This window comes from Oncorhynchus keta, chromosome 7 (assembly GCF_023373465.1).
Source record: "Oncorhynchus keta strain PuntledgeMale-10-30-2019 chromosome 7, Oket_V2, whole genome shotgun sequence".
In the NCBI taxonomy this organism is placed as follows: Eukaryota; Metazoa; Chordata; class Actinopteri; order Salmoniformes; family Salmonidae; genus Oncorhynchus; species Oncorhynchus keta.
The window spans coordinates 41,050,466-41,070,365 of record NC_068427.1 but is presented as its reverse complement, the minus strand read 5'-3'; the positions used below and the strand labels follow the sequence as shown (position 1 = coordinate 41,070,365).

At 43.7% G+C, this 19,900-nt stretch overlaps 1 protein-coding gene across 4 annotated transcripts in view; it reads left to right on the top strand.

Moving 5' to 3' along the window:
* Positions 1 to 19,900, top strand: part of LOC118386432 (tyrosine-protein phosphatase non-receptor type 4-like) — a 134,365-nt gene that overhangs the window by 19,113 nt on the left and 95,352 nt on the right. For 3 of the 4 annotated variants that reach the window (XR_008139960.1, XM_052522888.1, XM_052522886.1), the window contains exon 2: positions 11,048 to 11,202. Coding sequence is in view for 3 of the 4 variants with exons in the window: in XM_052522888.1 (XP_052378848.1) it covers positions 11,065 to 11,202 (138 nt within the window). In the remaining variant the exon portion in view is untranslated. Of the gene's footprint in view, positions 1 to 5,337; positions 5,560 to 11,047; positions 11,203 to 19,900 lie in introns of those variants that run through there. The other variant, XM_052522887.1, reaches the window with a different exon arrangement.

Sequence of the window (19,900 nt, the reverse complement as noted above, 5' to 3'; positions counted from 1 at the left end):
CTGACAAGGTAAAACATTTGACTTGCCTAGTTAAATAAAGATCAAATTAATACAAATAGTGGAATTATGCTATAGTTTTATTTTGAAGGCTAACCACAAAGTCCACTATTGTAGCAAGCTTCCCATAGATGGGTCTGACCACCATTAATCAACTAAGAACTGTCTTATAAATTAGGGTTATTTTCAATGATACCTAAATTATGTAGTTTTGTTATGTTTTTGAGGAAGAACATTGTTTGCATCCATGAGCTTGCTAGCTTTTTTTTAATGACCAGCACTGTAGGTGTGCTCGACAACTTTACAAGCATCATAGCATACGTATTGATGAATCGTTGGGACAAATGAAATGCAAGTGATAGTGTAATCAATGTGTAATAACTACAACCAAAAAATATGAACTCGTTAAATTATTATGTGACGTGCAGTCATATTCAGTCCTGATTGGTCAAATAGAATTATTTGACACATCAAATAGTGTTATTTGCACTTTTTTTGACACGCAAAGACCCAAACGGTATTCCATAGAAATCCTTAACAAATGAACAACAAAACAGCACAGCAAGTAAGTGAAAGAAATAGGTTTTGATTATGTTTTCATCAAGGCCAAATGTGATACAGCCTGGATTCGAACCAGGGACTGTAGTGACACCTCTTACACTGAGATGCAGTGCCTTAGACCGTTGCGTCCATGTGTGTGTTAACTATTTAACTGTACTAGGATGCTTAAAACACAGCTAAAATATTGGTTATCGGTCTAGGTTTTTTTGTAATAAATATTGGATATCGGTATCGGCCAAAAATGTTATCGGTGCATCACGAATGGAAATACCATGAAAACTCATGGGGAAAAGAAACCGAGTCTCCTTATTGCCAAAGAGCTAAATTACCCTACATTTAGGCTATTGTTAATGTGTATTTCACACTATGTTGAGGTAAAAATCAGAGTGTAATGCTTGTATGAATGTCAACCCCAATACATGTTCATGTCATCGTTACCAGTAAACTGCATTACAGTTCAAAATGACGTTGAATACCACCACATTTCTGTATGCTAGCTATGGTAACCATCTTATACGAACGGGAGTTAGCATTTAGCAGTCACTACTTCTAAACCTGAAAAGGGACAACTTCTAAATGTTATGCAGCTAAAACATCCACATTTATCCACATCGGACTTAATTAACCACATTGTGGACCTGTTACAATACATCATCCCCTTTTTTTAGATCAGATTTGTTGGTGCACATTCAATCTGTTGTTCCGTTGACTCCTTTACCAGGTCTATGACCACCGCTCTGCTCATCTCATCAAGCTGACCTTTTGAGCACTGTTTGTGTGCTCAGCATACGTTAAACTTGATGTTCAAGGAAAGGACTGAAACTCTCTCTTGTGTGAAACCCTCGGTTGTAAACACCCCCCCCAAACACTATCCCCCAGCCTCCACCCCCTGTGGGCCGCTGGCCACTCAGCTATGAATGGCCTTGAGAGAATGAATGGTTTCTCCAAGGAGTTGATTATTGCAATTTGCATAATGGTCTTGCTCGGGAGTGACAGGCAGAGTGGAGGCTGAAAGAGAAAAGGGCATACACACAAAACATTTCCCCACAGTAGGAGCAGGAAAAGAGAGGGGGGAAAGGAGGGGATGGAAGAGAGATGGGAGAGCACAACTCAAAAAGTGCTATTTATGGGATTGTATGAAATGTATATATTATTTTGAGGATCTGAGATGATGGCTGTCTGGGACAAATAGTACTTGCTCTCTGGGAGCCATCAGACTGTTAAGTAGTCACCACTAGCTGGCCTCCACCCAGTACCCTGACCCGAACAAAGATTTTACTGAGTTACAGTTCATATAAGGAAATCAGTCAATTGAAATAAGTTCATTAGGCCCTAATCTATGGATTTCACATGACTGGGAATACAGATATGCATTTTGGCCACAGATACCATAAAAAAGGTAGGGGCGTGGATCAGAAAACCAGTCAGTATCCGGTGTGACCACCATTTGCCTTATGCAGCGCGATACATCTCCTTCACATGGAGTTGAACAGACTGTCGACTATGGTCTGGAGAATGTTGTCGCACTCTTCTTCTATGCGAAGTTGCTGGATATTGTCCGAAACTGGAAGACGCTGTCGTAAACATCAATCCAGAGCATCCCAAATATGCTAAATGGGTGGAATGTCTAGTCAGTATGCAGGCCATGGAAGAACTGGGACATTTTCAGGTTCCAGGAATTGTGTACAGGTCCTTGTGACGTGGGGCTGACCTTGCGTTATCATGGTGAAGCATAAGGTGATGGCGGAGGATGAATGGCACAACAATGAACACTGATCTGCAGTGACTCCTTTAATTGTTCCCAGCACAAGGTGCACCTGTGTAATGATCATACTGTTTAATCAGCTTCTTTATATGCCACACCTGTCAGATGGCTGGATTATATTAGCAAAGGAGAAATGCACACGAACAGGAATGCAAAAAAAAATGTGTTCCCAAAATGTTTGAGATATAAGGCTTTTGTGTATTTATTTGACCTTTTTATTTAACTAGTCAAGTCGGTTAAGAACAAATTCTTATTTTCAATGACGGCCTAGGAACAGTGGGTTAACTGTCTGTTCAGGGACGATAGATTTGTACCTTGTCAGCTGGGGGATTTGAACTTGCAACCTTTTGGTTACTAGTCCAACGCTCTAACCACTAGGCTACCCTGCCGTGTATCTGGGATCTCTTATTTCAGCTCATGAAACATGGGACCATCCCTTTACATATTTATTCAGTATATATAATCATGGGACACTGGTCACTAATTTTCACATACTGTTTTACCCACTTCGTATGTACTCTATTCTAGTCAAGGCCTATCATATTTAGCTATTGCTGTACATATACCATTCTATCCTACATATTATATATATAACTACATATTCTATCCATATACTGTTCATAATGACTTTATCCTATGTGTTTATAGTCCGTGCGCTGACATTGCTAATATTTCTATATTTCTGAATAGCATTATTTAACTTTTTCGATTTGCGTTAGATATTACTGCACTGTTGGAGCTAGGAACACAAGCATTGCGCTAAACCTGCAGTAACATCTGCTAAATGTGTGCGACCCAATATGATTTGATTTTGATTTACAATACCAGTCAAAAGTTTGGACATACCTACTCATTCAAGAGTTTTTCTTTATTTGTAATATTTTCGATATTGTAGAACAATAGTGAAGACATCAAACTATGAAATAACACATTGGTCATTGTCTTGTTGAAAAACAAATGATAGTCCCACTAAGCGCAAACCAGGTGGGGTGACGTATCGCTGCAGAATGCTGTGGTAGCCATGCTGGTAAAGTGAGCCTTGAATTCTAAATAAATCACAGACAGTGTCACCAGCAAAGCACCATCACGCCGCCTCCTCCATGCTTCAGCGGTGGGAACCACACATGCGTGTCTCACAAAGGCAGTTGGAACCAAAAATCATCCGACCAAAGGACAGATTTCTACCAGGTCTAATGTCCATTGCTTGTGTTTTTTTGGCCCAAGCAAGTATATTTTTCTTATTGGTGTCCTTTAGTAGTAGTTTCTTTGTAGCAATTCAACCATGAAGGACTGATTCACACAGTCTCCTCTGAACAGTTGATGTTGAGATGTGTCTGTTACTTGAACTCTGAAATATTTATTTGGGCTGCGATTTCTGAGTCTGGTAACTCTAATGAACTTATCCTCTGTAGCAGAGGTAACTCTGGGTCTTCCTTTCCTGTGGCAGTCCTCATGAGAGACATTTTCATCATACTGCTTGATTGTTTTTTAGACTGCACATGAAGAAACTTTCCAAGTTCTTGAAATGTTGGATTGACTGACCATCATGTCTTAAAGTACTGATTGATTGTCATTTCTCTTTGCTTAATTGAGTTGCTCTTGCCACAATATGGACTTGGTCTTTTACCAAATAGGGCTCTCTTCTGAATACCACCCTTACCTTGTCACAACACAACTGATTGGCTGAAATGCATTAAGAAAGAAAGAAATCCCACAAATGAATTTAACAAGGCACACCTGTTAGTTGAAATGCCAGGTGACTACCTCATGAAGTTGGTGGAGAAAATGCAAAGGGTGGCTATTTGAAGAATCTCACATTTAAAATGTATTTTGATTTGTTTAACACTTTTTTTTGTTTATTACATGATTCCATGTGTGTTATTTAATAGTTTTGATGTCGTCACTATTATTCTACAATGTGGAAAATAGTGAAAATAAAGAAAGACCCTTGAATGAGTAGGTGTCTAAAAGTTTGACTAGTGCTGTAAATAACACATTTATTTATTGTAGCTTTATGATCTGTCATCCTCTCTTCACTGACCTTATTCTCATAGATTAATGAAACATTTTAGACAGGTCTTCAGTAGACGCCAATGGGATATTTGTTTGTTTCCGTTCAATATGATATGTGATGATGGAGGTTCAAAATGTTCAAGGTCAATAGTGCAACAGCGAACGTCCTCAAAAACAATGAGCATGAAACAAATTGCGACTTGGAGTTTGTTGTCATTCTTCAGCTTGTATGCTCAGTCTTTATCTAACCCATCTCTTTGCTCAAATTAAATGAAGCATAACTGTGATCTCCAATTTTTGGTGCAGCTGGTGTTGAATGGTGCTTACATCAGCCTACAGAATAAGCCTAACATTTGTATTGGACAGACATTGTGTGAGAGACATCAGTCAGTGATCCTTCATTGGATTTACAGCCAGGGGAAGAGCGTGTCAGCCTCGTCCAGGGGAAGAGCGTGTCAGCCTCGTCCAGGGGAAGAGCGTGTCAGCCTCGTCCAGGGGAAGAGCGTGTCAGCCTCGTCCAGGGGAAGAGCGTGTCAGCCTCGTCCAGGGGAAGAGCGTGTCAGCCTCGTCCAGGGGAAGAGCGTGTCAGCCTCGTCCAGGGAAGAGCGTGTCAGCCTCCTGAAGAAGGTGTCAGCCTCGTCAGGGAGAAGAAGAAGCGTGTCAGCCTCGACCAGGTGAAGAGCGTGTCAGCCTCGTCCAGGGGAAGAGCGTGTCAGCCTCGTCCAGGGGAAGAGCGTGTCAGCCTCGTCCAGGGGAAGAGCGTGTCAGCCTCGACCAGGTGAAGAGCGTGTCAGCCTCGTCCAGGGGAAGAGCGCGTCAGCCTCGTCCAGGGGAAGAGCGCGTCAGCCTCGTCCAGAGGAAGAGCGCGTCAGCCTCGTCCAGGGGAAGAGCGTGTCAGCCTCGTCCAGGGGAAGAGCGTGTCAGCCTCGTCCAGGGGAAGAGCGTGTCAGCCTCGTCCAGGGGAAGAGCGTGTCAGCCTCGTCCAGGGAAGAGCGTGTCAGCCTCGTCCAGGGGAAGAGCGTGTCAGCCTCGTCCAGGGGAAGAGCGTGTCAGCCTCGTCCAGGGGAAGAGCGTGTCAGCCTCGTCCAGGGGAAGAGCGTGTCAGCCTCGTCCAGGGGAAGAGCGTGTCAGCCTCGTCCAGGGGAAGAGCGTGTCAGCCTCGTCCAGGGGAAGAGCGTGTCAGCCTCGTCCAGGGGAAGAGCGTGTCAGCCTCGTCCAGGAAGGTTTGTGGTAGAGTTTGGACATGGAGCGTGTCAGCCTCGTCCAGGAAGGTTTGTGGTAGAGTTAGGACATGGAGGGTGTCTTTACAGAGACTGAGGCATTGCTGCCCTACAGACACGGCGGCATTGCTGCCCCACAGACACGGCATGGTGGCTGTAGAGATGATGTGTCAAATCTTTTCAAGTCAGTCTGGCAACGCTCATACAGAATAACGGTTCTGAAATGTATTCTTCTGGAAATTCAACATGTACAGGAGTTCAAAGGCCCATTTCAGTCCTAAACATGGATTCTCTGTGTTTTATATGTATTTCTACACTGAGGTGGGAATAACACAAGGCAGTAAATTAGTCAAAAGACCAATAAGAGAGAAAATGCCAAAACACTCTGCCAATAGCAGCTAGTGTTCAGGTTTCCCCTCCCAACTGGACACAAAATTCTTGCAATAAAATTGTCCTTTGCAAAGAAGCTATTTTTATTTTGGCCTTTTTAATTGAAAACAAATCACATTAAGGTACTTACATTGCTACCCAGAAATGATTTGATTTTGAGATAAAAATGGCATCATTGGACCTTTAAAAGGGCAGAAAGCTGTAGGTCAGAATCAAATCAAATGTTATTTGTCACATGCTCTGAATACAACAGGTGAAATACAACCTTTACAGTGAAATGCTGACCCACAAGCACTTAACCAACAATGCAGTTGGTTAAAAATAGGTAAAAGATAAGAATAACAAATAATTAAAGAGCAGCAGTAAATGACAATAGTTGCGCAATATACAGGGGGGTACCGGTACAGAGTCATTTGAGCTACCCACAACCCTCTTTAAAAAAAGAAAATCATTATTTTTTCCCCTCTTCTGTGTGTTCTGTCCATTTTATATGTACTGTCCTAGATACTAGTACAGAAAACCTGTAGTGTTGCTTTTTCTTCTACTGATCGAGCTATGAACCGTCGTCTCCTGTTTTTGTTTCCCTAAACAAGCCTCTCTGTTCTTAGTTGTATTGTTGTGTCTGAGTTGTCACACGCTAGCTGTCGACCTGGGTGAATCTCAGTGGGGATTCCCCATAGTGACTCCTCCTTTTCTACTGTAGCTGCTGTCTGATGATTGACTCACTGCTTCTGATCCCTGTGCTTTGCCAAGTAGGTGCCTCGTGAAAGCTAGCTACTTCACTTAGAAAAAAATATATATGCAGGGCTCTGTTGGCAGCGCACACCAGCCGTCTTTCCCTATCAGCTCACATGAAGATGAAGACACTCATCTCTAAATCTGCATTTGATCACCTGTTTCTCTGTGGCCAGTATAAACTGCACTACAGCACCTTGCTGGAGCAGGAAAGAGATCTCCTGAGATTCTTCTGGGCTTTTCTAATATCTTGTTGATAGTAGAGAGGCAGAGGGGTGAGGGGGAAGGACTGGTACGTAGGGGGGGAGGATGGGAGACAGAAAGGCTGCTGGGCTGTCTGTGTTTGTAATAAGCCGAGTGCACTGGAGGAGCCTACCGGTGAAGGAAGCACTGGGGTCAAGAGGCCTGCTACACACACGGGAGCCCAGGCCCAGTGTTTGGATGGAAGTATGCTTCTGGAGCGTTCTCCCTGCTGGGAGGGAGAGGAGAGGAGAGGAGCAGAGACCTGCTACACACACAGGAGCCCAGGCCCAGTGTTTGGATGGAAGTATGCTTCTGGAGCGTTCTCCCTGCTGGGAGGGAGAGGTGAGGAGAGGAGCAGAGACCTGAGCGGCCGGCCTCCTGTTGCCTGACAGAGCGCCAACTCACTGGGCTTTGCTTTGTCCTCCTCTCATTGGGATGGGAGAAGACAGGCCTCAGCTGTGGCGCCTCACATGTTGAGCATCAGTGAACAGCATCATAGTACACACACACACAGCTTTAGATTTATAAATTAAACCATTTGGGCCTCCCGAGTGGCGAAGCGGTCTAAGACACTGCATTGCAGTGCTAAAGGTGTCACTACAGACCCGGGTTTGATCCCGGGCTGTATCACAATTGGCTGTGATCGGGAGTCCCATAGGGTGGTGCACAATTGTCCCAGCCTCCTCTGGGTTAGGGGAGGGTTTGGCTGGGGGGGCTTTACTTGTCTCATTGCGATCTAGCGACTCCTTGTGGCGGGCAGGGCGCCTGCAGGCTGACCCCGCTTGTCAGGTGAACGACACATTGCCCCGGCTGACTTCTGAGTTAGCCGGGTGGGTGTTACAAAGCGTGGTTTGGCGGGTCATGTTTTGGAGGATGCATGACTTGACCTTTGCCACCCGAGCCCATATTATTATGTACATATGTATCACATACTGCTCTTTCCATACAATATGTATCATATCACATACTGCTCATCCCATACAATATGTATCATATCACATACTGCTCATCCCATACAATATGTATCATATCACATACTGCTCTTTCCATACAATATGTATCATATCACATACTGCTCATCCCATACAATATGTATCATATCACATACTGCTCTTTCCATACAATATGTATCATATCACATACTGCTCATCCCATACAATATGTATCATATCACATACTGCTCATCCCATACAATATGTATCATATCACATACTGCTCATCCCATACAATATGTATCATATCACATACTGCTCTTTCCATACAATATGTATCATATCACATACTGCTCATCCCATACAATATGTATCATATCACATACTGCTCTTTCCATACAATATGTATCATATCACATACTGCTCATCCCATACAATATGTATCATATCACATACTGCTCATCCCATACAATATGTATCATATCACATACTGCTCTTTCCATACAATATGTATCATATCACATACTGCTCATCCCATACAATATGCGTGACTCGTAAGCTGTAATATGTCATCCCCAAGGCCTTAAGTCACTAATCTCTTTCCACGTACTGTAGCTGTTCTCGTGTACTTGTGTACAATTCTCAGAACCTCCATATGACAGGCTAAAGACACCTCAGAGTAGTAGGACGAATGGACAATGTGCTCTTAATATGGGCGAGTTGGTTTACTTGTACCTCTTTGTGTGAGAGTTTACATTACCAGAATGACTAAGTACAGCAGGGTAGAAGGCTGTGTGTGTTCATGGAATAAGTACTGCTGTGACTCTGCACAGCACGCTGGAATTAGTCCCTGGGGTCCCCTGCTATGTCTCTGTTCAACTCAGCACATCTGCACACACAGGCCATCTTCTGCCGTTCTTCATTGGTGAGGCCTGTGATGTTTTGTGATAACTCTTCAAAAAGGCACAGCCTTCCATATGGATCCATCAGGTTTAAACTGAAGGGGCGTGACCTCCATAGCTTAGGTAATGTAGCCGATCCCTAGAGGGGTGATGCTGTGAAGACTGCTTTACCAACGTGTGTGTGTGTATATTCAATCAGGGAGTTAACATGGAATTATCTTCTCCTCAGTCAGCATGTAGGTTTGTCTGTACTCCCCATTTAATTTTCATTCTTGTCAGATGGAGCACTTGTTGCCCCTTCTGAATGTACAAGTTTGTTAGCTGAGTGCTGATGTCAATAGTACTGTATTGTAGGCTTGGCCGTTATCCAGATGTAATTACCATTCCTGTACCGTACCGGGGTATACGTGTCACCGGCAGTGCACACAAAGGGCGTTATTTCTTTCCAAAGATAAAAATACATGTAAATAATGTTAACAAACGCTAGCAAATTACTAGCGGATTCTAGATAAATATTAACAAGTACAAGCGGACATACAGTACCAGTCAAAAGTTTGGACACACCTACTTATTCAAGGGGTTTTCCTTTATTTTTTACTATTTTCTACATTGTAGAATAGTAGTGAAGACATCAAAACTATAAAATAACACATATGGAATCATGTAGTAACCAAAAAAGTGTGAAACAAATCAAAATGTATTCTATATTTGAGATTTGTCAAATAGCCACCCTTTGCCTTGATGACAGCTTTGCACACTCTTGGCATTCTCTCAACCTGCTTCACCTGGAATGCTTTCCAACAGTCTTGAAAGAGTTCCCACATATGCTGTGCACTTACTTGTTGGCTGATTTTCCTTCACTCTGCGGTCCAACTCATCCCAAACCATCTCAATTGGATTGAGGTCGGGTGATTGTGGAGGCCAGGTCATCTGATGCAGCACTCCATCACTCTCCTTCTTGGTGAAATAGCCCTTACACAGCCTGGAGGTGTTTTAGGTCATTGTCCTGTTGAGAAACAAATTATAGTCCCACTAAGCGCAAACCAGATGGGATGGCGTATCGCTGCAGGATGCTGTGGTAGCCATGCTGGTTATTGTGCCTTGAATTCTAAACAAATCAATGTCACCAGCAAAGCACCATCACACCACCTCCTCCATGCTTCACGGTGGGAACCACACATGTGGAGATCATCTGTTCACCTACTCTGCGTCTCACAAAGACATGGCGGTAGGTACCAATAAGGACAGATTTCCAATGGTCTAATTTCCATTGCTCGTGTTCTTGTCCCAAGAAAGTCTCTTTCTATTGGTGTCCTTTTGTAGTGGTTTCTTTGCAGCAATTCTACCATGAAGGCCTGATTCACGCAGTCTCCTCTGAACAGTTGATGTTGAGATGTCTGTTACTTGAACTTGAGGTATTTATTTGGGCTGCAGCCTTCAAATCAACTTATCCTCTGCAGCAGAGGTAACTCTGGGTCTTCCTTTCCTGTGGCGGTCCTCATGAAAGCCAGTTTCATCATAGCACTTGATAGTTTTTGCGACTGCACTTGAAGAAACTTTCAAAGTTCTTGAAATGTTGGAAGTGTTCCTGGATTGACTGACCTTCATGTCTTAAAGTAATGATGGACTGTCGTTTCTCTTTGCTTATTTAAAAAAAAATAAAAAATGATTTCACCTTTATTTAACCAGGTAGGCTAGTTGAGAACAAGTTCTCATTTGCAACTGCGACCTGGCCAAGATAAAGCATAGCAGTGTGAACAGACAACACAGAGTTACACATGGAGTAAACAATTAACAAGTCAATAACACAGTAGAAAAAAAGGGGAGTCTATATACAATGTGTGCAAAAGGCATGAGGAGGTAGGCGAATAATTACAATATTGCAGATTAACACTGGAGTGATAAAATAAAAAATAAAATAAAAATAGCTTCTTTGCAAAGGACTTATTTTTATTGCTTGAATTTTGTGTCCAGTTGGGAGGGGAAACCTGAACACTAGCTGCTATTGGCAGAGTGTTTTGGCATTTTCTCTCTTATTAGTCTTTTGACTAATTTACTGCCTTGTGTTATTCCCACCTCAGTGTAGAAATACATATAAAACACAGAGAAATCATGTTTAGGACTGAAATGGGCCTTTTAACTCCTGTACATGTTTAATTGCCAGAAGAATACATTTCAGAACCGTTATTCTGTATGAGCGTTGCCAGACTGACTTGAAAAGATTTGACACATCATCAGAGATCTGTCATTGGCCAGGTTGTTACGTTCAGATTCCTTTCTGTGTTGCAGACCCTGGTTGGACCGTAATGACCACACGCTTCCAGTTGCCAGCTGGCAGATCTTACAATGTCCGGGCATCAGAGCTGGCACGCGACAGGCAGCACACTGAGGTTGGCTGCAACATTCTTCTCTTGGACAACACTGTCCAAGCCTTCAAAGTTAATGTAAGTATCAAAACAAAACAAGCCATTTTAAAAAGTATGTGTGGAAGCCATGAGATGCTAAATGTGTTTATGTTAATTAACGGTAAATTACCATGAAACCGACAGTTATTTGCTTGACAATCACCGGCTGACAATTTCGTGACCGCCACAGCCCTAGTCTTGAGTCAATAAATATTCAACCCCTTAGTTATGGCAAATACGAGTATAATATGAGTACAAATTTGCTTAACTAGTCACATAATAAGTTGCATGCACTCAATCTGTGTGCAATAACAGTGTTTAATGTGATTTGTTATGAGTCCCTCATCTCTGTACCCCATACAATTATCTGTAAGGTTCTTCAGTTGAGCAGTACATTTCAAACACAGATGCAACTACATCTGACCAGGAAGGGTTTTCTATGCCTCGCAAAGAAGGGCACCTATTGGTAGATGAGCAAAAAATAAATAAACTGACATTGAATATCCTTTTGAGCATGGTGAAGTTATTAATTACACTTTGGATGGTGTATCACCCAGTCACTAAAAATGTTGCCAGAGAGGAAGGAAACCACTCAGGGATTACACTGAGGCCAATGGTGTCTTTAAAACAGAGTTTAATGGCTGTGATAGGAGAACTGAGGATGGATCAACTACATTGTAGTTACTCCACAATACTACTGTAATGGATAGAGTGAAAAGAAGTAAGCCTTTACAGAATAAAAATATGCAAACATGCATCCTGTTTGCAATAAGGCACTAAAGTAATACTGCAAAGAAATGTGGCAGATTAACTTTGTCCTGAATACACAGTGTAATGCTGTTATTGTACAATCCAGGTGTGCAAAGCTCTTAGAGATTTACCCAGAAAGACTCACTGCTGTAATCGCTGGCAAAGGTTATTTAACACGCTATTTCTGAAACTATCTGCCGCCATTGTCGCAACCCCTATCACCAGCCTGTTCAACCTCTCTTTCATATCGTCTGAGATCCCCAAGGATTGAAAGCTGCCGCAGTCATCCCCCTCTTCAAAGGAGGAGACACCCTGGACCCAAACTGCTATAGACCTATATCCATCCTGCCCTGCCTATCTAAGGTCTTCGAAAGCCAAGTCAACAAACAGGTCACTGACCATCTCGAATCCCACCGTACCTTCTCCGCTGTGCAATCTGGTTTCCGAGCCGGTCACGGGTGCACCTCAGCCACACTCAAGGTACTAAATGATATCATAACCGCCATCGATAAAAGACAGTACTGTGCAGCCGTCTTCATCGACCTCGCCAAGGCTTTCGACTCTGTCAATCATCAAATTCTTATCGGCAGACTCAACAGCCTCGGTTTTTCGGATGACTACCTTGCCTGGTTCACCAATTACTTTGCAGACAGAGTTCAGTGTGTCAAATCAGAGGGCATGCTGTCCGGTCCTCTGGCAGTCTCTATGGGGGTGCCACAGGGTTCAATTCTCGGGCCGACTCTTTTCTCTGTATATATCAATGATGTTGCTCTTGCTGCGGGCGATTCCCTGATCCACCTCTACGCAGACGACACCATTCTATATACTTTCGGCCCGTCATTGGACACTGTGCTATCAAACCTCCAAACGAGCTTCAATGCCATACAGCACTCCTTCCGTGGCCTCCAACTGCTCTTAAACGCGAGTAAAACCAAATGCATGCTTTTCAACCGATCGCTGCCTGCACCCGCATGCCCGACTAGCATCACCACCCTGGATGGTTCCAACCTTGAATATGTGGACATCTATAAGTACCTAGGTGTCTGGCTAGACTGCAAACTCTCCTTCCAGACTCACATCAAACATCTCCAATCAAAAATCAAATCCAGAGTCGGCTTTCTATTCCGCAACAAAGCCTCCTTCACTCACGCTGCCAAGCTTACCCTAGTAAAACTGACTATCCTACCGATCCTCGACTTCGGCGATGTCATCTACAAAATGGCTTCCAACACTCTACTCAGCAAACTGGATGCAGTCTATCACAGTGCCATCCGTTTTGTCACTAAAGCACCTTATACCACCCACCACTGCGACTTGTATGCTCTAGTCGGCTGGCCCTCACTACATATTCGTCGCCAGACCCACTGGCTCCAGGTCATTTACAAGTCCATGCTAGGTAAAGCTCCGCCTTATCTCAGTTCACTGGTCACGATGGCAACACCCATCCGTAGCACGCGCTCCAGCAGGTGTATCTCACTGATCATCCCTAAAGCCAACACCTCATTTGGCCGCCTTTCGTTCCAGTACTCTGCTGCCTGTGACTGGAACGAATTGCAAAAATCGCTGAAGTTGGAGACTTTTATCTCCCTCACCAACTTCAAACATCAGCTATCCGAGCAGCTAACCGATCGCTGCAGCTGTACATAGTCTATAGGTAAATAGCTCACCCTTTTTCACCTGCCTCATTCCCATACTGTTTTTATACTGTTTTTATTTATTTACTTTTCTGCTCTTTTGCACACCAATATCTCTACCTGTACATGCCCATCTGATCATTTATCACTCCAGTGTTAATCTGCAAAATTGTATTATTCGCCTACCTCCTCATGCCTTTTGCACACATTGTATATAGATTGCCCATTTTTTTCTACTGTGTTATTGACTTGCTAATTGTTTACTCCATGTGTAACTCTGTTGTCTGTTCACACTGCTATGCTTTATCTTGGCCAGGTCGCAGTTGCAAATGAGAACTTGTTCTCAACTAGCCTACCTGGTTAAATAAAGGTGAAATAAAAATAAAATAAATAAATAAAAATTGACTCAGAGGGTTGAATACAATATTGTTATTGTATTCAATATAATATTGTTTTTAAAATTATTATTATTTTTTACAAATGGTAGAATTTTTTTCCCACTTAACATTAAGAGTATTTTTTGTTGTTGTTGATTGTTGACAAAAAATGACAAATCTAGTTTAATCCTACTTTGTAACACAACAACATGAAATCTAGTTTAATCCTACTTTGTAACACAACAACATGAAATCTAGTACAATCCTACTTTGTAACACAACAACATGAAATCTAGTACAATCCTACTTTGTAACACAACAACATGAAATCTAGTACAATCCTACTTTGTAACACAACAACATGAAATCTAGTACAATCCTACTTTGTAACACAACAACATGAAATCTAGTACAATCCTACTTTGTAACACAACAACATGAAATCTAGTACAATCCTACTTTGTAACACAACAACATGAAATCAAGTACAATCCTACTTTGTAACACAACAACATGAAATCTAGTACAATCCTACTTTGTAACACAACAACATGAAATCTAGTACAATCCTACTTTGTAACACAACAACATGAAATCTAGTACAATCCTACTTTGTAACACAACAACATGAAATCTAGTACAATCCTACTTTGTAACACAACAACATGAAATCTAGTACAATCCTACTTTGTAACACAACAACATGAAATCTAGTACAATCCTACTTTGTAACACAACAACATGAAATCTAGTACAATCCTACTTTGTAACACAACAACATGAAAATCTAGTACAATCCTACTTTGTAACACAACAACATGAAATCTAGTACAATCCTACTTTGTAACACAACAACATGAAATCTAGTACAATCCTACTTTGTAACACAACAACATGAAATCTAGTACAATCCTACTTTGTAACACAACAACATGAAATCTAGTACAATCCTACTTTGTAACACAACAACATGAAATCTAGTACAATCCTACTTTGTAACACAACAACATGAAATCTAGTACAATCCTACTTTGTAACACAACAACATGAAATCTAGTACAATCCTACTTTGTAACACAACAACATGAAATCTAGTACAATCCTACTTTGTAACACAACAACATGAAATCTAGTACAATCCTACTTTGTAACACAACAACATGAAATCTAGTACAATCCTACTTTGTAACACAACAACATGAAATCTAGTACAATCCTACTTTGTAACACAACAACATGAAATCTAGTACAATCCTACTTTGTAACACAACAACATGAAATCTAGTACAATCCTACTTTGTAACACAACAACATGAAATCTAGTTTAATCCTACTTTGTAACACAACAACATGAAATCTAGTTTAATCCTACTTTGTAACACAACAACATGAAATCTAGTTTAATCCTACTTTGTAACACAACAACATGAAATCTAGTTTAATCCTACTTTGTAACACAACAACATGAAATCTAGTTTAATCCTACTTTGTAACACAACAACATGAAATCTAGTTTAATCCTACTTTGTAACACAACAACATGAAATCTAGTTTAATCCTACTTTGTAACACAACAACATGAAATCTAGTACAATCCTACTTTGTAACACAACATGAAATCTAGTACAATCCTACTTTGTAACACAACAACATGAAATCTAGTACAATCCTACTTTGTAACACAACAACATGAAATCTAGTTTAATCCTACTTTGTAACACAACAACATGAAATCTAGTTTAATCCTACTTTGTAACACAACAACATGAAATCTAGTTTAATCCCACTTTGTAACACAACAGAATGTGGCAAAAGGTGTGTGTGATTACTTTCTGAAAGCACTGTATGTTCCTCCTGATCCATTGTCACGGGCTGTTACTCTTAACCATGTCGAAAGCGCTACATGGCCATGTCCCAGAATAGCTCTTGGAATCGGTTGGATTTACTGCAGCCCTGTTGTTCAACAGTCCTCTTTGGGTCGTAGATCTTTCAGGGCTATATTTCTCCTATAAAATACCCAGGACTGTAACACCACAACATGTTGCAAATCTAAGATGGAAATGTCCCCCTTCCGTCCTCTGCAGGGTGGTGGGGGTTGAGGCCAGGGCTACAGCCCAAGCTCTCCTCACTGTGAAATGCCTGACATTCTTTCTCACATAGTAGCTTCCCTAAGGGCTGTCCATTCAAGTATATACTCGCTCACAGGCACGTCTTTCTAGCTACACACACACACACACACACACACACACACACACACACACACACACACACACTGGGTGCCAAAAAATCAGTGTTCAGAGTAGGGATGGGTATCGTTAAGATTTGAACGGTATTCCTACTCTTACTGATGCTGCTTATCGATCCGGTACTTTAACTGTATTCCTACTCTTACTGATGCTGCTTATCGATCCGGTACTTTAACTGTATTCCTACTCTTACTGATGCTGCTTATCGATCCGGTACTTTAACTGTATTCCTACTCTTACTGATGCTGCTTATCGATCCGGTACTTTAACTGTATTCCTACTCTTACTGATGCTGCTTATCGATCCGGTACTTTAACAGTATTCCTACTCTTACTGATGCTGCTTATCGATCCGGTACTTTAACTGTATTCCTACTCTTACTGATGCTGCTTATCGATCCGGTACTTTAACTGTATTCCTACTCTTACTGATGCTGCTTATCGATCCGGTACTTTAACTGTATTCCTACTCTTACTGATGCTGCTTATCGATCCGGTACTTTAACTGTATTCCTACTCTTACTGATGCTGCTTATCGATCCGGTACTTTAACAGTATTCCTACTCTTACTGATGCTGCTTATCGATCCGGTACTTTAACATAATTAACATTTGCTTTATTTTCTGAAATGTAAAATATATCAAATAAACAATTATTTACAGCAAAAGAAACAGCAATGTTTTTGAACAAATCGCTAATTGTAGACTAATGTTGTGGCGATGGATGGAAATGCAAAACAAATTAAAACAATATTTTCCTGCAAAAGAAAATAGTGGTATAGAACAACACGGGTGGGGCCTGCAGGTGGACTGCAGAAGGACTATACAGGGGTATAGAGCAACACGGGTGGGGCCTGCAGGTGGACTGCAGAAGGACTATACAGTGGTATAGAGCAACACGGGTGGGGCCTGCAGGTGGACTGCAGAAGGACTATACAGTGGTATAGAGCAACACGGGTGGGGCCTGCAGGTGGACTGCAGAAGGACTATACAGTGGTATAGAGCAACACGGGTGGGGCCTGTAGGTGGACTGCAGAAGGACTATACAGTGGTATAGAGCAACACGGGTGGGGCCTGCAGGTGGACTGCAGAAGGACTATACAGTGGTATAGAGCAACACGGGTGTGGCCTGCAGGTGGACTGCAGAAGGACTATACAGTGGTATAGAGCAACACGGGTGGGGCTTGCAGGTGGACTGCAGAAGGACTATACAGTGGTATAGAACAACACGGGTGGGGCCTGCAGGTGGACTGCAGAAGGACTATACAGTGGTATAGAACAACACGGGTGGGGCCTGCAGGTGGACTGCAGAAGGACTATACAGTGGTATAGAACAACACGGGTGGGGCCTGCAGGTGGACTGCAGAAGGACTATACAGTGGTATAGAACAACACGGGTGGGGCCTGCAGGTGGACTGCAGAAGGACTATACAGTGGTATAGAACAACACGGGTAGGACCTGCAGGTGGACTGCAGAAGGACTATACAGTGGTATAGAGCAACACGGGTGGGGCCTGTAGGTGGACTGCAGAAGGACTATACAGTGGTATAGAGCAACACGGGTGGGGCCTGCAGGTGGACTGCAGAAGGACTATACAGTGGTATAGAGCAACACGGGTGTGGCCTGCAGGTGGACTGCAGAAGGACTATACAGTGGTATAGAGCAACACGGGTGGGGCTTGCAGGTGGACTGCAGAAGGACTATACAGTGGTATAGAACAACACGGGTGGGGCCTGCAGGTGGACTGCAGAAGGACTATACAGTGGTATAGAGCAACACGGGTGTGGCCTGCAGGTGGACTGCAGAAGGACTATACAGTGGTATAGAGCAACACGGGTGGGGCCTGCAGGTGGACTGCAGAAGGACTATACAGTGGTATAGAGCAACACGGGTGGGGCCTGCAGGTGGACTGCAGAAGGACTATACAGTGGTATAGAGCAACACGGGTGTGGCCTGCAGGTGGACTGCAGAAGGACTATACAGTGGTATAGAGCAACACGGGTGGGGCCTGCAGGTGGACTGCAGAAGGACTATACAGTGGTATAGAGCAACACGGGTGGGGCCTGCAGGTGGACTGCAGAAGGACTATACAGTGGTATAGAGCAACACGGGTGTGGCCTGCAGGTGGACTGCAGAAGGACTATACAGTGGTATAGAGCAACACGGGTGGGGCCTGCAGGTGGACTGCAGAAGGACTATACAGTGGTATAGAGCAACACGGGTGGGGCCTGCAGGTGGACTGCAGAAGGACTATACAGTGGTATAGAACAACACGGGTGTGGCCTGCAGGTGGACTGCAGAAGGACTATACAGTGGTATAGAGCAACACGGGTGGGGCCTGCAGGTGGACTGCAGAAGGACTATACAGTGGTATAGAGCAACACGGGTGGGGCCTGCAGGTGGACTGCAGAAGGACTATACAGTGGTATAGAGCAACACGGGTGGGGCCTGCAGGTGGACTGCAGAAGGACTATACAGTGGTATAGAGCAACACGGGTGGGGCCTGCAGGTGGACTGCAGAAGGACTATACAGTGGTATAGAGCAACACGGGTGGGGCCTGCAGGTGGACTGCAGAAGGACTATACAGTGGTATAGAACAACACGGGTGGGGCCTGCAGGTAGGCTGCAGAAGGACTATACAGTGATATAGAGCAACACGGGTGGGGCCTGCAGGTGGACTGCAGAAGGACTATACAGTGGTATAGAACAACACGGGTGGGGCCTGCAGGTGGACTGCAGAAGGACTATACAGTGGTATAGAGCAACACGGGTGTGGCCTGCAGGTGGACTGCAGAAGGACTATACAGTGGTATAGAGCAACACGGGTGGGGCCTGCAGGTGGACTGCAGAAGGACTATACAGTGGTATAGAGCAACACGGGTGGGGCCTGCAGGTGGACTGCAGAAGGACTATACAGTGGTATAGAGCAACACGGGTGTGGCCTGCAGGTGGACTGCAGAAGGACTATACAGTGGTATAGAGCAACACGGGTGGGGCCTGCAGGTGGACTGCAGAAGGACTATACAGTGGTATAGAGCAACACGGGTGGGGCCTGCAGGTGGACTGCAGAAGGACTATACAGTGGTATAGAGCAACACGGGTGTGGCCTGCAGGTGGACTGCAGAAGGACTATACAGTGGTATAGAGCAACACGGGTGGGGCCTGCAGGTGGACTGCAGAAGGACTATACAGTGGTATAGAGCAACACGGGTGGGGCCTGCAGGTGGACTGCAGAAGGACTATACAGTGGTATAGAACAACACGGGTGTGGCCTGCAGGTGGACTGCAGAAGGACTATACAGTGGTATAGAGCAACACGGGTGGGGCCTGCAGGTGGACTGCAGAAGGACTATACAGTGGTATAGAGCAACACGGGTGGGGCCTGCAGGTGGACTGCAGAAGGACTATACAGTGGTATAGAGCAACACGGGTGGGGCCTGCAGGTGGACTGCAGAAGGACTATACAGTGGTATAGAGCAACACGGGTGGGGCCTGCAGGTGGACTGCAGAAGGACTATACAGTGGTATAGAACAACACTGGTGGGGCCTGCAGGTAGGCTGCAGAAGGACTATACAGTGGTATAGAACAACACAGGTGGGGCCTGCAGGTAGGCTGCAGAAGGACTATACAGTGATATAGAACAACACAGGTGGGGCCTGCAGGTAGGCTGCAGAAGGACTATACAGTGATATAGAACAACACAGGTGGGGCCTGCAGGTAGGCTGCAGA